Source organism: Hyperoodon ampullatus, assembly GCF_949752795.1.
Source record: "Hyperoodon ampullatus genome assembly, chromosome: X".
NCBI classification, from domain to species: domain Eukaryota; kingdom Metazoa; phylum Chordata; class Mammalia; order Artiodactyla; family Ziphiidae; genus Hyperoodon; species Hyperoodon ampullatus.
In genome coordinates, this window is record NC_136913.1 from 13,383,760 (window position 1) to 13,402,896 (window position 19,137).

Here is a 19,137-nt window from a genome sequence, read left to right on the forward strand (position 1 = left end):
CACCCTTACTATCCCACCCCTCCAGGCGGTCACAAAGCACCGAGCTGAGCTCCCTGTGCTATATGGCAGCTTCCCACTATCTACCTTACGTTTGGTACTGTATATAAGTCCATGCCTCTCTCTCGCTTTGTCACAGCTTACCCTTCCCCCTCCCCATATCCTCAAGTCCATTCTCAAGTAGCTCTGTGTCTTTATTCCTGTTTTACCCCTAGGTTCTTCATGACATTTTTTTTTTCTTAAATTCCATATATATGTGTTAGCATACGGTATTTGTCTTTCTCTTTCTGACTTACTTCACTCTGTATGACAGACTCTAGGTCTATCCACCTCATTACAAATAGATCAGTTTCGTTTCTTTTTATGGCTGAGTAATATTCCATTGTATATATGTGCCACATCTTCTTTATCCATTCATCCAATGATGGACACTTAGGTTGTTTCCATCTCTGGGCTATTGTGTATAGAGCTGCAATGAAAATTTTGGTACATGTCTCTTTTTGAATTATGGTTTTCTCAGGGTATATGCCTAGTAGTGGAATTGCTGGGTCATATGGTAGTTCTATTTGTAGTTTTTTTAAGGAACCTCCATACTGTTCTCCATAGTGGCTGTACCAATTCACATTCCCACTAGCAGTGCAAGAGTGTTCCCTTTTCTCCACACCCTCTCCAGCATTTATTGTTTCTAGATTTTTTTGATGATGGCCCTTCTGACTGGTGTGAGATGATATCTCATTGTAGTTTTGATTTGCATTTCTCTAATGATTAATGATGTTGAGCATTCTTTCATGTGTTTGTTGGCAGTCTGTATATCTTCTTTGGAGAAATGTCTATTTAGGTCTTTTGCCCATTTTTGTATTGGGTTCTTTTTTTGCTATTGAGCTGCATGAGCTGCTTATAAATTTTGGAGATTAATCCTTTGTCAGTTGCTTCATTTGCAAATATTTTCTCCCATTCTGAGGGTTGTCTTTTGGTCTGGTTTATGGTTTCCTTTGTTGTGCAAAAGCTTTGAAGTTTCATTAGGTTCCATTTGTTTATTTTTGGTTTTATTTCCATTTCTCTAGGAGGTGGGTCCAAAAGAATCTTTCTGTGATTTTTGTCATAGAGTGTTCTGCCTATGTTTTCCTCTAAGAGTTTGATAGTTTCTGGCCTTACATTTAGGTCTTTAATCCATTTTGAGCTTATTGTTGTGTATGGTGTTAGGAAGCGATCTAATCTCATATTTTTACATGTCCCTGTCCAGTTTTCCCAGCACCACTTATGGAAGAGGCTGTCCTTTCACCACTGTACATTCCTGCCTCCTTTATCAAAGATAAGTTGACCATATTTGCGTGGGTTTATCTCTGGGCTTTCTATCCTGTTCCATTGATCTGTTTCTGTTTTTGTGCCAGTACCATACTGTCTTGATTACTGTAGCTTTGTAGTATAGTCTGAAGTCTGGGAGCCTGATTCCTCCAGCTCCGTTTTTCGTTCTCAAGATTGCTGTGGCTATTCGGGGTCCTTTGTTTTTCCAAACAAATTTTGAAATTTTTTGTTCTAGTTCTGTGAAAAATGCCAGTGGTAGTTTGATAGGGATTGCATTGAATCTATAGATTGCTTTGGGTAGTAGAGTCATTTTCACAATATTGATTCTTCCAATCCAGGAACTTGGTATACCTCTCCATCTATTTGTATCATCTTTAATTTCTTTCGTCAGTGTCGTATAATTTTCTGCATACAGGTCTTTTGTCACCTTAGGTAGGATTATTCCTAGATATTTTATTCTTTTTGTTGCAATGGTAAATGGGAGTGTTTTCTTGATTTCACTTTCAGATTTTTCATCATTAGTGTACAAGAATGCCAGAGATTTCTGTGCATTAATTTTGTATCCTGCTACTTTACCAAATTCATTGATTAGCTCTAGTAGTTTTCTGGTAGCATCTTTAGGATTCTCTATGTATAGTATCATGTCATCTGCAAACAGTGACAGCTTTACTTCTTCTTTTCCGATTTGGATTCCTTTTATTTCCTTTTCTTCTCTGATTGCTGTGGCTAAAACGTCCAAAACTATGTTGAATAAGAGTGGTGAGAGTGGGCAGCCTTGTCTTGTTCCTGATCTTAGTGGAAATGGTTTCAATTTTTCACCATTGAGGATGATGTTGGCTGTGGGTTTGTCATAAATGGCCTTTATTATGTTGAGGAAAGTTCCCTCTATGCCTACTTTCTGCAGGGTTTTTATCATAAATGCGTGTTGAATTTTGTCGAAAGCTTTCCCTGCATCTATTGAGATGATCATATGGTTTTTCTCCTTCAGTTTGTTAATATGGTTTATCCCGTTGATTGATTTGCATATATTGAAGAATCCTTGCATTCCTGGAATAAACCCCACTTGATCATGGTGTATGATCCTTTTAATGTGCTGTTGGATTCTGTTTGCTAGTATTTTGTTGAGGATTTTTGCATCTATGTTCATCAGTGATATTGGCCTGTAGTTTTCTTACTTTGTGACATCCTTGCCTGGTTTTGGTATCAAGGTGATGGTGGCCTCGTAGAATGAGTTTGGGAGTGTTCCTCCCTCTGCTGTATTTTGGAAGAGTTTGAGAAGGATAGGTGTTAGCTCTTCTCTAAATGTTTGATAGAATTCGCCTGTGAAGCCATCTGGTCCTGGGCTTTTGTTTGTTGGAAGATTTTTAATCACAGTTTCAATTTCAGTGCTTGTGATTGGTCTATTCATACTTCCCATTTCTTCCTGATTCAGTCTTGGCAGGTTGTGCATTTCTGAGAATTTGTCCATTTCTTTCAGGTTGTCCATTTTATTGGCATAGAGTTGCTTGTAGTAATCTCTCATGATCCTTTATATTTCTGCAGTGTCAGTTGTTACTTCTCCTTTTTCATTTCTAATTCTGTTGATTTGAGTCTTCTCCCTGTTTTTCTTGATGAGTCTGGCTAATGGTTTATCAATTTTGTTTATCTTCTCAAAGAACCAGCTTTTAGTTTTATTGATCTTTGCTATCGTTTCCTTCATTTCTTTTTCATTTATTTCGGATCTGATCTTTATGATTTCTTTCCTTCTGCTAACTTTGGGGTTTTTTTATTCTTCTTTCTCTAATTGCTTTAGGTGCAGGGTCAGGTTGTTTACTCGAAATGTTTCCTGTTTCTTAAGGTGGGATTGTATTGCTATAAACTTCCCCCTTAGAACTGCTTTTGCTGCGTCCCACAGGTTTTGGGTCGTCGTGTCTCCATTGTCATTTGTTTCTAGGTATTTTTTGATTTCCTCTTTGATTTCTTCAGTGATCACTTGGTTATTAAGTAGTGTATTGTTTAGCCTCCATGTGTTTGTATTTTTTACAGATCTTTTCCTGTAATTGATATCTAGTCTCATAGCGTTGTGGTCGGAAAAGATACTTGGTACGATTTCAATTTTCTTAAATTTACCAAGGCTTGATCTGTGACCCAAGATATGATCTATCCTGGAGAATGTTCCATGAGCACTTGAGAAAAATGTGTATTCTGTTGTTTTTGGATGATCTGTCCATTGGTGAAAGTGGGGTGTTAAAGTCCCCGACTATGATTGTGTTACTGTCGATTTCCCCTGAAAAACTTAATTTTCACCAAAAAAATGAAATTGAGACAAAAGCTGTGACGTAGCCCCAGTTCTCCCACTAGCTGGCTGTGTAATTTTAGGTAATTCACTCAACTTGCTGCCCTTCCACATCTTTGTACGTCAAAGGAAAGAGGAAGCATGGCACTCGTTGACTGGTAGTGTGCTACAGTATAGAAAAGGTTGATTCCATGCTTTTGCATAAAAATTGGCTAAACACATCTTAAAAAAATCCTTTTATCTAAAATATTTTTTATGTATCTAAAATAAATAAAAGTAATTAACTCAGAACATTACCTTGATCTACTTTCTCTCTTTCATTTTTAAAGAACAGTTATGTTTTTATGAGATATCAGGGACTTGATAGAGGGATAAATATATTGCAATGTAGAACAGATTTTAAAATGCTTAAAAGGGAGGGGAATTCCCGGGTTGTCAAGTGGTTAGGACTCTGCGCTCTCACTGCTGAGAGCCTGGGTTCAATCCCTGGCTGGGGAGCTAAGGTCCCACAAGCCATGTGGGGCAGCCAAAAAAATAAAAAATAAAAATAAAAACTCTTAAGGGAATGACCATGTTACATTTTGCAAAGGGGCCTATTTACATAGTAGGCACTCAAATATAGGTCAATCATCAGGTTACTATATGTTAAGTATATAATTTAGATATAATAAACCTATGTTAAAGATTGTAATTTGGATTGAGTCACTGTAATGCTTACTTTTTGACCTAATGAACTGCCTGTCAGTGTGAAATTCAATTTATCTTTCTTTCCTCATATATATATATATATATATATATATTTTGTCTTTAGGTTAACATAACGGAACCTACTTCCAAAACAGAAGAGAATGAAAAAGTTGATTCCAAAATGAAAGCTTTCAAGAAACCACTGAGTGTGTTTAAAGGGCCCTTATTACACATCAGGTACTAGTTGAAGATTTTATTAGCTATGCTTTCATAATATATCTTGATCATTTTTAGGGAACTGCAAAATTAAGAAAACTTCTGGCCTGTTTTTGAAACTGTGGAAATATAAAATTAAGGGTTATCTGAAGACTCACCTTGGTTTCCAGATATAGTGGATATTTGTAGCTACCTTTTTGTTATTTATTCTGTTGAGTGTGTTTAAAGAGCCTTTATCCCACATCAGGTAATAAGAGTGAATATTCATATATTAACAACAAATCTGAATGACATACATTTTTCTCATTTTACTGATAGTGTTTGACTTGCACAAGTTTGAAGTTGCCAGAAATGACACTGAAGTAGCCATTTATCAATTTGACCTTCCAAAAGCTAAAGCTTAACCAGAATAATAGGGTTTTTACCAAATCCAAATTTCAGCACATCTGTTTTTCTTTCTAGGTTGTTCAATCCAAAAAATTCAGTATTGTTTCCTTATCATTATGTAAAGACCTTTCTTACTAATGATGCTTTTGGTTGGTAAATCTATACAGCCTTATGTTAATACTGCTTTACCAACTTTATTTAGTAATGGCCTACTGTATCATTTTCTGTCCCTTTACTTGAAACCTTTCTATGTAACTGTTAAAGACTCATTAACAATAGAGCCAGACATTTTAAACATCAAATCTGAAATTCTCTGACAAGATTGGTTTGTTTACATATATTTTGAATACTGTTCTATTCAGATTTATCTTCACCATCTGCGTGAGTCTGTGTGTGAGAGGGAAGGAGGGAAACACACGTGCATGTTCTTTTCCGTGGTTTTTCTTTGTCGTTTCCCCCACTTTGGAATTTGTTTGTTTCCCATTTTTCCCTCTCGTAGTTTGGAAGTTACTGTTTTTTCTCTGGAGGCCTGTCAAAACCATAGGTCCTGGCTTGTAACTATCAAGGTATGGCTAGAAGATCCGGCTAGGGAGAAAGCCAGCTCTGCAATGCCCACCCATCTCTCCAGAAAATCAGTGCTTATCCTACACGCACGCGCGCGCGCACACACACACACACACACACACTCTGTCTTTCTCTCTGTCTCTCTCTCTCTCTGTCTCTCTCTCTCTCTCTCTCTCTGTCTCTGTCTGTCTCTCTCTCTCTCTCTCCCCCCAACCTCTGTCTCCCTAGAGCTTTTCGTGGTTTTTGTGCTGGATACTGAGAGCAGTTCTGAGATCCATAACCTTCCTGTCTTTTCTGTGGTATATTTCAGATTGGGTTTTAAAAAGATGCCAGCAACCATGCTAATTTATGTCTTGTCCAAAGCTGGGCACAGCTCTCCTGGGAGAGCGCTTATTTTAACATGTGTGTTCTTTACATGAATAAATATCTCTGATATGCAGATATTCCTGATATAAAATGAATCTATTTAAAGGTGGAGGGCTTCCCTGGTGGCGCAGTGGTTGGGGGTCCGCCTGCCGATGCAGGGGACACGGGTTCGTTCCCCGGTCTGGGAGGATCCCACATGCCACGGAGCGGCTGAGTCCGTGCGCCATGGCCGCTGAGCCTGCGCGTCCGGAGCCTGTGCTCCGCGACGAGAGAGGCCACAGCAGTGAGAAGCCCGCATACCGCAAAAAAATAAAAGTAAAAAATAAAGGTGGAGCTCAAAGTCAAGGGCTATCTGAAGAATTCACCTTTTTATCTAAAAATCACAGTCCAGGCTTCCTTGGTGGCGCAGTGGTTAAGAATCCGCCTGCCGATGCAGGGGACACGGGTTCAAGCCCTGCTCTGGTAAGATCCCACATGCTGCGGAGCAACTAAGCCCATGCGCCACAACTACTGGGCCTGCGCTCTAGAGCCCGAGAGCCACAACTACTGAGCCCGTGCACCTAGAGCCCCTGCTCTGCAACAAGAGAAGCCACCCAATGAGAAGCCCATGCACCACAACAAAGAGTAGCCCCAGCTTGCTGCAACTAGAGAAAAGCCAATGTGCAGCAACAAAGACCCAATGCAGCCAAAAATAAAAATAGATTTTTAAAAAAGTAAATAAATAAAAATCACAGTCCGTTGCATCATTTGGAGGCACCTGATTTGGCTCATGTAATTAAACTACACGAACTTTGCTTGAGTCTTTTTATTTTTAAAATACAGTGGCCAATAATAGTAAAATTTGCATTTTGAGCCTCACTGATTTTTTGACAGTTTTTTCCTGTAGTTCCTGCCCCATATTTTGTGTTTTTCTCCTTCCATATTATTTAGAAAAAACCTTTCTATAGTCAGGACTTATTCTGTTACTTAAATATATCCCTGATGATCATTTTAAGTTATACTCTTTTCTGTTGATGTATAAAAATGTGCCCCATTCTAATGTTTGTAATTAGGTAAAGTTGAAGCAGCAATTTCTTCTCTGATTTTTATCTATCACCTACCAAAGAGTTTTAATAAATAAACCTTAAGATGGTGCTGATTATAGGACTAATTCAGAATCTTCCTAATTCGCTCCTGTTCTTTCCTATTTTGCTTTTAGATCTTGGGGGAAACCATAGGACTTTTTAGTGTGCATTGAATCAGTAAGATTAAAATACAAAATATATTAGGTATTGTTTTGTAATCTTCTTTGATGAAATCTCTTTATACAAATGAGTGTAAAATATTAACCAAATGTTTTTCTTCAAGCTGATGATTAGATTGTCATTTATTCTGAGCAATACCGTTGTCTTATGCTTTTGTTGCCACCTAGCCCAGCGGAAGAACTGTATTTTGGAAGTACAGAATCTGAAGAGAAGAAAGCTTTAATAATGTTAACAAATGTAACGAAAAACATAGTGGCATTTAAGGTAAATATCTGAAAGATATAAATTATGTGAAAATTGAAAGATTGATAATTTTGAACTTGCACAGTGTTTTTATTTCTACTTTTAGGCTTGTTATACTGCCTTCTATCTCTAACTGTGTGTCACAGCTTATCTAAAATTTTCCCTGAGGTCTGTATCTTAGTGTTTAATTTGCAGTAATAGGGTACTGTCCAAATTAGTCCCAGGGTTTGTTTGTTTAAAAAAAAAAAGACAATCACTTTCCATTGTATGAATAATTTAATTCATAGAGAGAGTGAAAAAATAAAACTATAAAATCTAAAGTGCATTTTCCCCCAAGTGTGGTATATTCTGGAGTATAGTTTATACTGGATACTAACCTGACACTGAGCATTAAGTATAACAGGACTGAGTCCACCACTGCGCCCCCTATTGTAGGGTATTACTTCCTTAAATCATCTACTTCCTAGATGTCCTTTGATTACTGCTTTTAAATTTCTGGACACTATTGTAATGTGTTCTAATGTGTGTTGTTTTTTGAACATGATTTATTAAATTCAGGTGATTAACAGGATAAATATTTAACGGTTGGATTTCTTTTTTTAATTTAAGAGGAAGGCTAAGTAATAGACTGATGAGTGTTTTTTTCTAGTAGATTGAGATGCTTTTTTCCTGCAGATGGGAAAAGATATATTCTATACATAACCACCAAGATTGTTTTATACACTTTATTAATGATTTTTAAGTCATTTTAAAGCCATTTCCCCCCAAAGAGCATAAAGGTTATATGACTACTGTTTTTTGTAAACAGGTGAGAACAACTGCTCCAGAAAAGTACAGAGTCAAGCCAAGCAACAGCAGTTGTGATCCGGGTGCATCAGTTGATATAGTTGTGTCTCCCCATGGGGGTGAGTTGTCACCTGGCTGGCCACAGTGGGGTGTTTTGGGGGGCCTGGGGCTGGGTGATGACTCAGCAAAGCTGGACTGGAATCTAGAAATTAGCAGGGCATCAGCAAGTCACCTCACCACACTCTGGGCATCTGTTTTCTCACCTGTAAAATGAGACGGGTGAATGGCTCTCATTAAAACAAAAATTTTTTAAGAAGTAAAATTGTTTAAACTGATGCCAGTTAAAATTGAATTTCAAACAAAAAAATTCTTCATCTTTAGGAGAACTTTTTCCTTTTTTAAGATCATTCCGGGCTTCCCTGGTGGCCCAGTGGTTGAGAGTCTGCCTGCCGATGCAGGGGACATGGGTCCATGCCCCGGTCCGGGAAGATCCCACATGCCGTGGAGCAGCTGGGCCCATGAGCCATGGCCGCTGAGCTTGCGCGTCCAGAGCCTGTTCTCTGCAACGGGAGAGGCCACGACAGTGAGAGGCCTGCATACCGGAAAAAAAAAAAAAAAAGTTCCATATTATTCTTTTTCCTTAGTGTTGTTTTCTAGAATAATGCTTAAGCCACATAGCCAACCCTTTGTCCCTTTGTAAAGGTTCCTGTTTATTATATAATAAGTTACCCTTTTGGAATGCAGGTTTAACAGTCTCTGCCCAAGACCGTTTTCTGATCATGGCTGCAGAAATGGAACAGTCATCTGGCACAGGCCCAGCAGAATTGACTCAGTTCTGGAAAGAAGTTCCCAGAAACAAAGTAATGGAGCATAGGTATGCTTTTCCCTTACAGGCTCTCAAATTGCAATGGGAAAAATCCCAAAGAGGAATGCGCCTACATGGGTAAGCAGGCATCCCTTCCTCCTGGCATTTGGCAGACATCTAGGCTTACACTCTGGGCCCCAACCCCTACAAGGCTCTGGGGTACAAGACCTGGAGTTTCTCTAGGAGATTGCTAATAGCAGAGATTTGCTTGCTGGCCAATGCAAGAATCTGGATGTGTCAAAATTACAAACACAGATTTTCTCTTACAGCAGTTACCTTTGTAGGAATGCTCACCTTATGTACTAGAATGTTTGCTGCAGTGAAACATTGTTTCACAGAAATTGTTTGTAGTAGTGAAAAATGGAAAAGAATGTAAATGTTCATCAGTAAAGTAATAGTGAAATGCATTTGAGAAGGAGTACTCTGAAGCCATTCAAAAGAGTGTAGTACATCTGTTTTTTCTGATACAGGAAAAAGACATCTGTGATATACTATTAGGAAAAGAAAAAAACCTACTCATAGAAAAATATGTATGACAATTATCCTATTTAAGAGAAAACCCTGTGACTATATAGGCATATACATGTATGTCTGTGCATGTGTGCAAAAAAGATGTATAGAAAAGAGGAGGAGAATAGAGAAGAAGGTTGATTGTGGGGTTTTTTCGGAGTGTGTCCAGTTTTGCCTCCCAAGGGACGGTTGTCAATACCTGGAGACGTTGTTGGTTGTCATAACTGGACAGTGGGGTGCCGTGGGCTTCTAGTAGGTAGAGACCAGGGATGCTACTCAATATCCCACCATGCACAGGACAGCACCCCATGACGAAGAATGATCCAGCCCAAAATGTCAGTGGTGTCAAGATTGAGAAAGCTCAGTTGAGGGTAGTTAAGGATGGCCACACTGATGACATTTGAGTAGGACCTGAAGGAAATGAGAGTAGGCCACCTAGATAATGGGGAAAAGAGCTTTGCAGGTAGAGGGAACCATAAATGAAAAAGATGTGTGCTTGGCCTGGGTGAGGAACAGCAAGGAGATCAGTGTAGCCTGAATCCAGTAAGGGATGCCAGATCATTGCCATAGTGAGAACTTCTGATTTTGAGAGGAGAAACCATTGGTGCTGAGCTGAGCCATGAGGTGACCGGCTTGTTTTTTTTTTTAAAGGATTACTCTGGGAGGCTTTGTAGAAAAATAGACTGTGGGCAGACAACAACACTTAGACTAGTGCTGGCATGTAGCAAGTTCTATTTAAGTGTGTTACTCTCATTTATTTATTTAGTCACTAAAACAACCCTAGGTCATAGGTAGTTATTTTCCCCATTTTGTAGATGAGAAGCTGAGAAACCTAGTAAGGGTTGTGGTTAAGTTGCATCTTCAAATAAGGAGTTGAAAGAATACAGATGTGGCTGGAACAGAGTGTGAGAGGATCCATGGTAAGAAAGAATGTTGGAGGCAGACAGCGCCCAGAGGAGCAGCTTGGGTACCATTGTAAAACCACTGGGAGAACGATTACCCTTTGTGGGCAATTCGGAGAGGGTAGGAGAACAAGAAGAATAAGAATGGGCCTGGGAAGACGAGCTTTATTTCCTCTAGGCTAGGTCTAACTTGTACCCAGCGAGAGAGGGTGAAAGTTAGACACAGCTCAGAGGAATATTTAGTAGCCAAATGAAGGAGGACAATACAGGGAGTCGGGAGGGAAAGCAGTCGGTGAGCTGTGTCAGTAAGGCCCAGGTTAGAGTGTGTTTCACAAAAGAGGAGCCAAGTGCTGCCCACGTCGGTCAAGGATGAGGTGTGAGAGGTGGCCGGTGCTGGTGACGTGATGGAGGTAATTGATGACCTCACGGGGAACACTTTCAGTTGGTAGGAGCCAGATGCCAAAGAAACAGAGGTAGTAAGACTTCTGGAGGTATGGCTTGCTGGGGAGGGACCAGGGTCACAGTTGGAAGGAAGACTGTGTTGAGAAGGGGTTGTGTGGGATTTTGTAATTGGAGATATTTGAGCATTGTTTAAAACCATAGTAAGGACCATTTCAGAAGGAGAGGCTGACCTTACACAATAAACCATTGACAGTGAAATTCCTGAGGAAGTTAGAAGGAACAGAACCTAAAGCCGAGGTAGGAAGGAACACGGATCTAGATAAGGCTCATGGCAGTTGTGACATGTTTGTAGATGAAGTAGACGTTTAAATTTTCAAGTTACATTTCAGGAGGGCCTACTTTTGAAGTTCTTATCAAACAGTACCTAACAATTACGGGGGTTTTTTCTTTCTTTTTGGTTTGTCCTTTATTCTCCTACTTTCTACTCTGAAATAACTATAGCTTTACTTTAGGATAAAATCACTTTCACTTCCCTTAACAAAAATGCACCTCCCTACTTCTCTTGCCCAAAAACATATCCTAATTCTTATGTATAGGGTTGATATACTTATTTCTAGTCATTTTAATAGTCCTTAGAAACCTTACTTTCTAGTGAAAACTAATAAATAAGCACTTGCAGTCTGTTACCCCAGCATTCTTTAGATTGGCAAATTTATGAATATATTTCATAATTTCTAGAAATAGATACTTCCTCATAGTATAGTTTTTCATTGTGGCACAAGATATGTTTACTAATATACCCAAATATCTTTCATTCTGTAATAAGAAGCCAGAAGTAGATAAACCTATGTGTAGTAATTAATGTTTCAGTATTTTATCTTATTTGGAAATGATCTAGATATTCAGTGAATTTCCTATCATTTAACTTAGCAAAACTCTAAAGTTTCAAGTTACCAAAGACATTTGGAAAACTGTTTGTAAGAGATATACCATAAAATATACTCATTGCTGATAAGTTCACCTAACGTTTATCTCGCTGACATTTATCTAAATCGCTTGCTACCAACAATTGTTTAGACTCTTCATACAAATGCCAGGAGACATTACACAAAATCAGCCATCATGCCAAGGTGTTCTTCTTGCTGACAGATTTTGTAACAGAGATAACATGAACTTATTTGAATAGTAAGCCCAGGTAGAATAAAGTTTGCATGTCTCTATTATATCTAATGTTGCTAACTCTGAAGACCTGCCAGTTAACCCAGTTTGTTTGTTTTCTATTGAAGTATAATTGATTACATTATATTAGTTTCAGGTATTCAACATAGTGATTTGATATTTTTATAGATTATACTCCATTTAAAGTTATTATCAAATAATGGTTGTATTCTCTGTGCTATACATTACATCCTTGTATCTTATTTATTTTTTTAACATCTTTATTGGAGTATAATTGCTTTACAATGGTGTGTTAGTTTCTGCTGTGTAACAAAGTGAATCAGCTACACATATACATATATCCCCTCCCTCTTGCGTCTCCCTCCCACCCTCCCTATCCCACCCCTCTAGGTGGTCACCCAGCACGGAGCTGATCTCCCTGTGCTATGCGGCTGCTTCCCACTAGCTATCGATTTTACGTTTGGTAGTGTATATATGTCCATGCCACTCTCTCACTTCGTCCCAGCTTGCCCTTCCCCGTGTCCTCAAGTCCATTCTCTACATCTGCATCTTTATTCCTGTCCTGCCCCTATGTTCTTCAGAACCATTTTTTTTAGATGCCATATATATGCGTTAGCATAAGGTATTTGTTTTTCTCTTTCTGACTTACTTCACTCTGTATGACAGACTCTGGGTCCATCCACCTCACTACAAATAACTCAATTTCATTTTTTTATGGCTGAAGAATATTCCGTTGTATATATGTGCCACATCTTTGTCCATTCATCTGTTGATGGACACTTAGGTTGCTTCCATGTCCTGGCTATTGTAAATAGAGCTGCAATGAACATTGTGGTACATGACTCTTTTTGAATTATGGTTTTCTCAGGGTATATGCCCAGTAGTGGGACTGCTGGGTCGTTTGGTAGTTCTATTTTTAGTTTTTTAAGGAACCCCCATACTGTTCTCTATACTGGCTGTATCAATTTACATTCCCACCAACAGTTCAAGAGGGTTCCCTTTTCTCCACACCCTCTCCAGCATTTATTGTTTGTAGATTTTTTTGATGATGGCCATTCTGACAGGTGTGAGGTGACACCTCATTGTAGTTTTGATTTGCATTGCTCTAATGATGTGATGTTGAGCATCCTTTCATGTGTTTGTTGGCAATCTGTATGTCTTCTTTGGAGAAACGTCTATTTAGGTCTTCTGCCCATTTTTGGATTGGGTTGTTTTTTTGATATTGAGCTGCTTGTAAATTTTGGAGATTAAGTCTTTGTCAGTTGCTTCGTTTGCAAATATTTTCTTGCATTCTGAGGGTTGTCTTTACATCTTGTTTATGGTTTCCTTTGCTGTGCAAAAGCTTTGAAGTTTCATTAGATCCCATTTGTTTGTTTTTATTTCCATTTCTCTAGGAGGTGGGTCAAAAAGGATCTTGCTGTGATTTATGACATAGAGTGTTCTGCCTATGTTTTCCTCTAAGAGTTCTACAGTGTCTGGCCTTGCATTTAGGTCTCTAATCCATTTGGAGTTTATTTTTGTGTATGGTGTTAGGGAGTGTTCTAATTTCATTCTTTTACATGGAGCTGTCCAGTTTTCCCAGCACCACTTATTCAAGAGGCTGTCTTTTTTCCATTGTATAGTCTTGCCTCCTTTATCAAAGACAAGGTGACCATATGTGCGTGGGTTTATTTCTGGGCTTTCTATCCTGTTCCATTGATCCCTATTTCTGTTTTTGTGCCAGTACCATAGTGTCTTGATTTAACCTAGCTTTTATTTACGAAAGGTTATCCCAGATTGTGTGAACATGAAAAAAATTGGGGGTTAGTTTCTATATTTCTGAGAGTTTTAGGAATATTCAATTTGAAAAGCACTTATTTTTCTTTAAGCCAGTTGAATAGTTTTTATGAATTAATCTTGGCAGTACCACTCAGAGGTAGAAAAATATCACACATTTATAACATACATATATACACACATGTAAACATACAGATGCAAACCAGAGACCTTATAGCTTTGGTTCCAATATTTTAGCCATGAATTAGGTACAATGACACAAAACTCACTAGCTTCTAAAAGAACAGTTGGATCTGAACTGTGTTTCTGGCAGTTGGAATAAGTTTACCTGCTCAGAGTGCTAAAGCTTTTTTTTTTAAAAACTAATATTTGTGTGGGGGGGTTGTTTTGCTTTTTTCATTTGCCCAATTTCAAAATAGTTCCTTTTCTTTAACTTCTTATGAGCTTCATTTTCCTAAAGTTTGCATTTCTAAGAGCTGGCTACCAGGTCCGGTGGGGTAGAAATTTTACACCTCAAAGGGACAGAGAAAGTAAGTTTTTTTCCTGGCGTTTTGGGGGTACTTTACCTATTATCAGAGGTTTAGAGTAATTACCATTTAAATTTTGTCTTACTTTTCTAAGTACAGAACAGTTCTGTTTCCAGTGACCTGGTCTATTTATAATACCTACAAGTATTTTGAGATAAATAGGGCAGGTTTTGGAATGGCTAGAATAGGTGAACTTTGAATTGCTTCTAGAGCCGAATTTCTGGTTTTGTGAAGATTTGCAAGACAAAGACAGTTGCTGTTAATTCCTCAAAAAATTGGATTGCAGCCTGAATGGCATCAAGGGACTGACCTACCCATCCAACTACATTTTCTTCAATTTGCTTTATATCAGGGAGATTTCCAATTAAGATGGAAATCCAATGATTTCTGTGTTCTGGAGTTTCAGGGCTTAATGCAGCATGCCTTTACAAAGTCTGTATAAAGCGTTCAACAAAGGCCTTTGAATGTTCTCCTTTTTCTGAGTGCACAATTCAACCTTGGACCAATTCACCTTTAGGGGAAAAAGCCCCTACTATTGCTTCTGTCAGCCCCTGAATATTGGCCTTCAGCTGATCCATTTCCTGATAATTTGGGAGGAATTCTGGCCATGCTGCCCGTGTGAGTGTGCCTGTTTTCCCTAGGGGGCCATCTGGCTTGTCTGATAACTACAGTAGAATCATGGGTGTGAAGAACACCCCTTAGCAGCCAATCAAGGTCCCTATGAGTGGGGAACTGATTGGCCACTAATCTTTTCAACTCTTCTCTAAATCTGGTAGATATCTTCTGAAAGTGGAGGTAAAAAGAGCTTTGTAATTTCATCTTACTAAGGACGTCCCTAAGGCTGGCCACCATACTCCTTCATGTCCTCCTTTCAAGTTGGTCTTTCCATAGATACCAAGATAATTGTTTAGGCTTAGGCTGAGAGCTCTCTAAACAATGTTTAAACACAGAAGTTTTTCCAATTCAAAAGATCCACCACTTGGCCATTGATGAGTAGTAGGATCTTATATTAATCTCAATAGCAACTCAAACTTGTAAGCCTTTTTATGGCTTAACCATGGATGCAAGAGGCATCCCGAAAGGGGGTGCAAAAGGTGCAGCCCTCACACGACTCAGAAAGCTCACTCCCAGTGTTAGCCTAAGAAAGCAAAGACCTTCATTGTCACAGGTGGTAAGAATGGGGTCGTGAAAAGTGTCTCCAGTTTCCCCTAAGAATGTGATATGCCTTCAGTTACAAACCTACGACACTGGGTAAGCACTAGTGGAATAGGACTTTTCCAGCCCTAAATAAGACGACAAGCTTGAGACGACAAGGGGCCCTTATGACAGATGCCCACGAGAGCCGGTACCATCAGAGAATGCTGCTTCTCAGTTAGTGTCTCGGATCCCCAGCCTATTCAGGTGGTCGCCAGATGCATGCAGACACATGCATCATCCAGCCGGCAGAGACCAGAGAGACTATTCTCACTGGTCATAAAGCCAAGCTCCCAAGACAGAATAAAACAAAAGGAAAATCTCATCTGTCCTATGGTTCTCCTTATGGCAACACAAAAGACAGAAAAGAAAACAGTGACCATCTCTGGGAGGAAAGAGGACCAGTAGAAGACAAAAATACTCGTAACAATAATCTCTACCAAAGTCACAATACCTAAGGAACTGGCTGACACAAATATTTTCTCCTGCTAATCTCAATTTGGAAAAGAAGGGACAAGGTGAAATTTTTACCTTCCTCTCTCAACTGCACCAGACTGAGATCCAGGAGAGCTGACTTTGGTAAGAATTCTTACCCTTCTCGGGCTTCTGCCAGTTTTCCAGAATCCCATCTGCAGGCTCCCAAGTGAGTATGGTATCTCAGCAGCTCCCATGGTAGGTTGCCAAACTATAGGAGAGGAAAAATAATTTTCCCTTTATTTTTCTACGTTCTTGGCTAAGATCCCCCCGCCCCGCCATACCCCCGTAATCATAGACAGATGAACAGAAGAAAACAGGAAAAAAACAGAAGTTTAATAGCATGTATACCTCCTGTATACTTGAGGAAAACAGTAAAACTTCCCGCAATGGCCCATGACACCACCTTAAATACCACCCCAGCTAAAGGGAAATGATGATGTTGGTGGTGAGGGAGCCAGTTCTGGGAGGATGGTGGGAAAAGTACAACATACACGGCTAAGGTTGTCCTGCGGATTTAAGTCTCTGCCTTCTCCATTGATAAGAGTTTCTAGAGACACAAAGTCATCCTCCTCTACCTGGCAGAGAGGGAGACACCCTTACAGATGGAAATTTCCCTTATAACTGTGCATGTCTCACAAAAAGGTAACTTCTATTCACTTTTCAGAGCTTTTACTGAAAAGTGAAAAAGGTTTCCACTTTTGTCTGCTTTTTCTTAAAAAAATAACCAGCTCAAGATAAACCTTGTGCCACAGAGGCACGTTTTGGGGTGGCAAATTCTGCTCGCCTTCAAAGATAAACACACATTGAGCTAGCTGCTCCCTTAGATATATCTGGGGAGAGGAATGAGTACTTTCACCTCTGTTACATACACTTCTGTGTTTAGCTGTTTTCATTTTACTTTTTTTTCAAAAATTCATTAAAAACTTTAAGAAGTTATGTTTCCTTTGTACTTTCATAGGTTAAGATGCCATATTGTTGAGAGCACTAAGCCAACCACTCTTACATTAAAAGACCATGCCTTTAACATGTCAGATAAAACCAGTGAAGATCTCTATCTACAAGTAAGTGTTCTTTCTTCCTAATTAAAAGTCTTTAATGTTAATCAATATTAGAAATCCATTTTTCCCCACTGACATAAAGCAAACCTTTGGCATAGACACGACAGGAATGCGCTCTTCTTTGTGAAGGGAAGCCAGATCGGAAATGGTAAGTGGTGAGTTACTTCTGGAGATCTTCTAGCTAACTTTCTGAAAGCTCCGGCTATTTCAATTTGGACTAGGGACCTTATAGCAAAGCGCATGGTGCTTTGGGGGGTATCGAAGAACTTGATCTCATGGAAAAGGTACCATGTAGTGCATTTAAATTTGAAAAAGGTACAGGGGCTCTCTTTCTGAATAGCTGGTTTCAGTACCTCCAGGAAATGATTGCTTTGTTCCTTTCTCAACTAGAGAATTAGACCTTTTCAGAATAAGAAACAGATACACATCCGTTCACCAACCAAACCTAATTCTGCATTGCGTTTCCAGCTCCCAGCCTTTCAGAGTAGATGGACTGTATCCCGTAAACGTTTGTGGGATTTCTCGTGTTCCTGTTTGTCACGCACGTGATTATTGTACTGTTTTATTGATACAAACCTTTCGTCCTTGTTTCCCCTCTTTAGCTCAATCGTTTACTAGAAAGCAACAGGAAGCTTGAAGACCAAGTTCAGCGTTGTATCTGGTTCCAGCAGTGGCTGCTTTCCTTAACAGTGCTCTCGCTTGCTTTGGTCATCTCTTTCTTCTATTTGTTGTACAGTTAAAGCAGTGGTGCTCGGTAGGAAACACGGCTTTTCCGTTCATTAGTTGGAAGAAGTAACACCCGGAACTTCTCCACCGTGCGGAAAGGGGCGCACATCTGTGCTTCCTTCCTCCAAGGACATGTACGGCATTCGGGGGGAACTGAAACATGTCTTGAAAATAAACTGTTAGAATAAGGAAACGCTGAAGATAATGATTATAAGAGACTATAGGTAGTTAGTCAAGTAAGTAAAGGTATATCTGTTGTGTGACTTAATAGAGATAATTTATTTTTCCCTTTTGATTTAATACTTTTAAAGCTTGTTTTATCATGTATATATGTTAGCTGAACGGAAAAGTAACATGCTTTTTTGCAGCCAAAAACTGTCATCTGCTTTTTTTTTTTGACAGAATTATTATAGCTGAGCCCACTTATTAGCTTTTCTATTCTATGTATATAGAAGAACATGTATATTGAAAAAACATACAGAGTAATTTCTGTAACCATGACTTATGAGAACTACTAACAGATGCTAGTCGATGTTCTTTTGGAATGTACAACTACTTAATGCCAAACTACCTTTAGCCTTTGTTTCTTATCCGTCTTCCGTAACGGCCTGCCTGCCTTTTATTACTCTCAGACTTTTTAATGAACACTCACACTCTCATTTAGCTAGGATTTGGGGAACTAAGTCTGGTTGGATTTTCTCTAAATTCTGTCAGTCAGTAACGTCCAGAAGAAGAACCTCTCCAGTCTTTTTTTTACACAGTGTCACGTTGCTCTCTCTGGCTGGACACGGGCCCTTTTGCTTCACTTATTATAAAGGCCTGATCCTCCAGTGGACCATCTTCACCCTCCTTTCTAAATGAAAGGAGTTAGATAAAATTTTTTTGAAAAGTTAGTTTTTGAGATGCATAGCAGTATAATTCATTTACCTTTCAGTTCCTTGCTAAAATCAGCCATGAGAAGGGAACTTGACGAAAGACTGGAGTATCGGTAGGGGTGAAAAAAATAAATCGAAAGTGTCACTTCAGACCAGGGTTAATTGACTCACCTGATATATTCTGCCTTTGTCACAGCAATACTGAGGACGGTTCCTCAATTCGTAACATGATACACCTCGCAGGAGCAGAGCCTAATGAAAGTAGTTTGTTTTCTCATTTAATATAAACAGGTTTGGTCCATGTTGGTTCACATATAAATACTTTATATGAAAGAAAAAAATAGTCTGCCTGTAAAATAAATTTTGAGTTTTGATTGAGCCATGTTTGCAGAATGTTTTATTCTGAGGTTGTAGTGTTGGCGGCTTTCATCTTGAGAACGTGATGATTCCAAAATGGCGTTATGAAGAATGAAAAAATAGAGTTCCTTCAAAATTGGCCTAGGAAATAAAACCTTAAATGGACACTGGTCTGATACTTTGTCTTAATTTGGGTTTTTCTGTTTCAGTTTCCCACCT

The 19,137-nt window shown here is 39.1% G+C and overlaps 1 protein-coding gene across 1 annotated transcript in view; it reads left to right on the forward strand.

The window, feature by feature from the left end:
- MOSPD2 (motile sperm domain containing 2) overlaps positions 1 to 17,700 on the forward strand; it is a gene marked incomplete at its 3' end in the record, with an annotated part of 53,132 nt that extends 35,432 nt beyond the window's left edge. The window contains exons 8-13 of the mRNA XM_079727918.1: positions 4,389 to 4,501; positions 7,209 to 7,305; positions 8,093 to 8,189; positions 8,815 to 8,944; positions 16,861 to 16,963; positions 17,563 to 17,700. Of these exons, the coding sequence (XP_079584044.1) occupies positions 4,389 to 4,501; positions 7,209 to 7,305; positions 8,093 to 8,189; positions 8,815 to 8,944; positions 16,861 to 16,963; positions 17,563 to 17,700 (678 nt within the window). The remainder of the gene's footprint in view (positions 1 to 4,388; positions 4,502 to 7,208; positions 7,306 to 8,092; positions 8,190 to 8,814; positions 8,945 to 16,860; positions 16,964 to 17,562) is intronic.
- Positions 17,701 to 19,137: the final 1,437 nt, after the last annotated feature.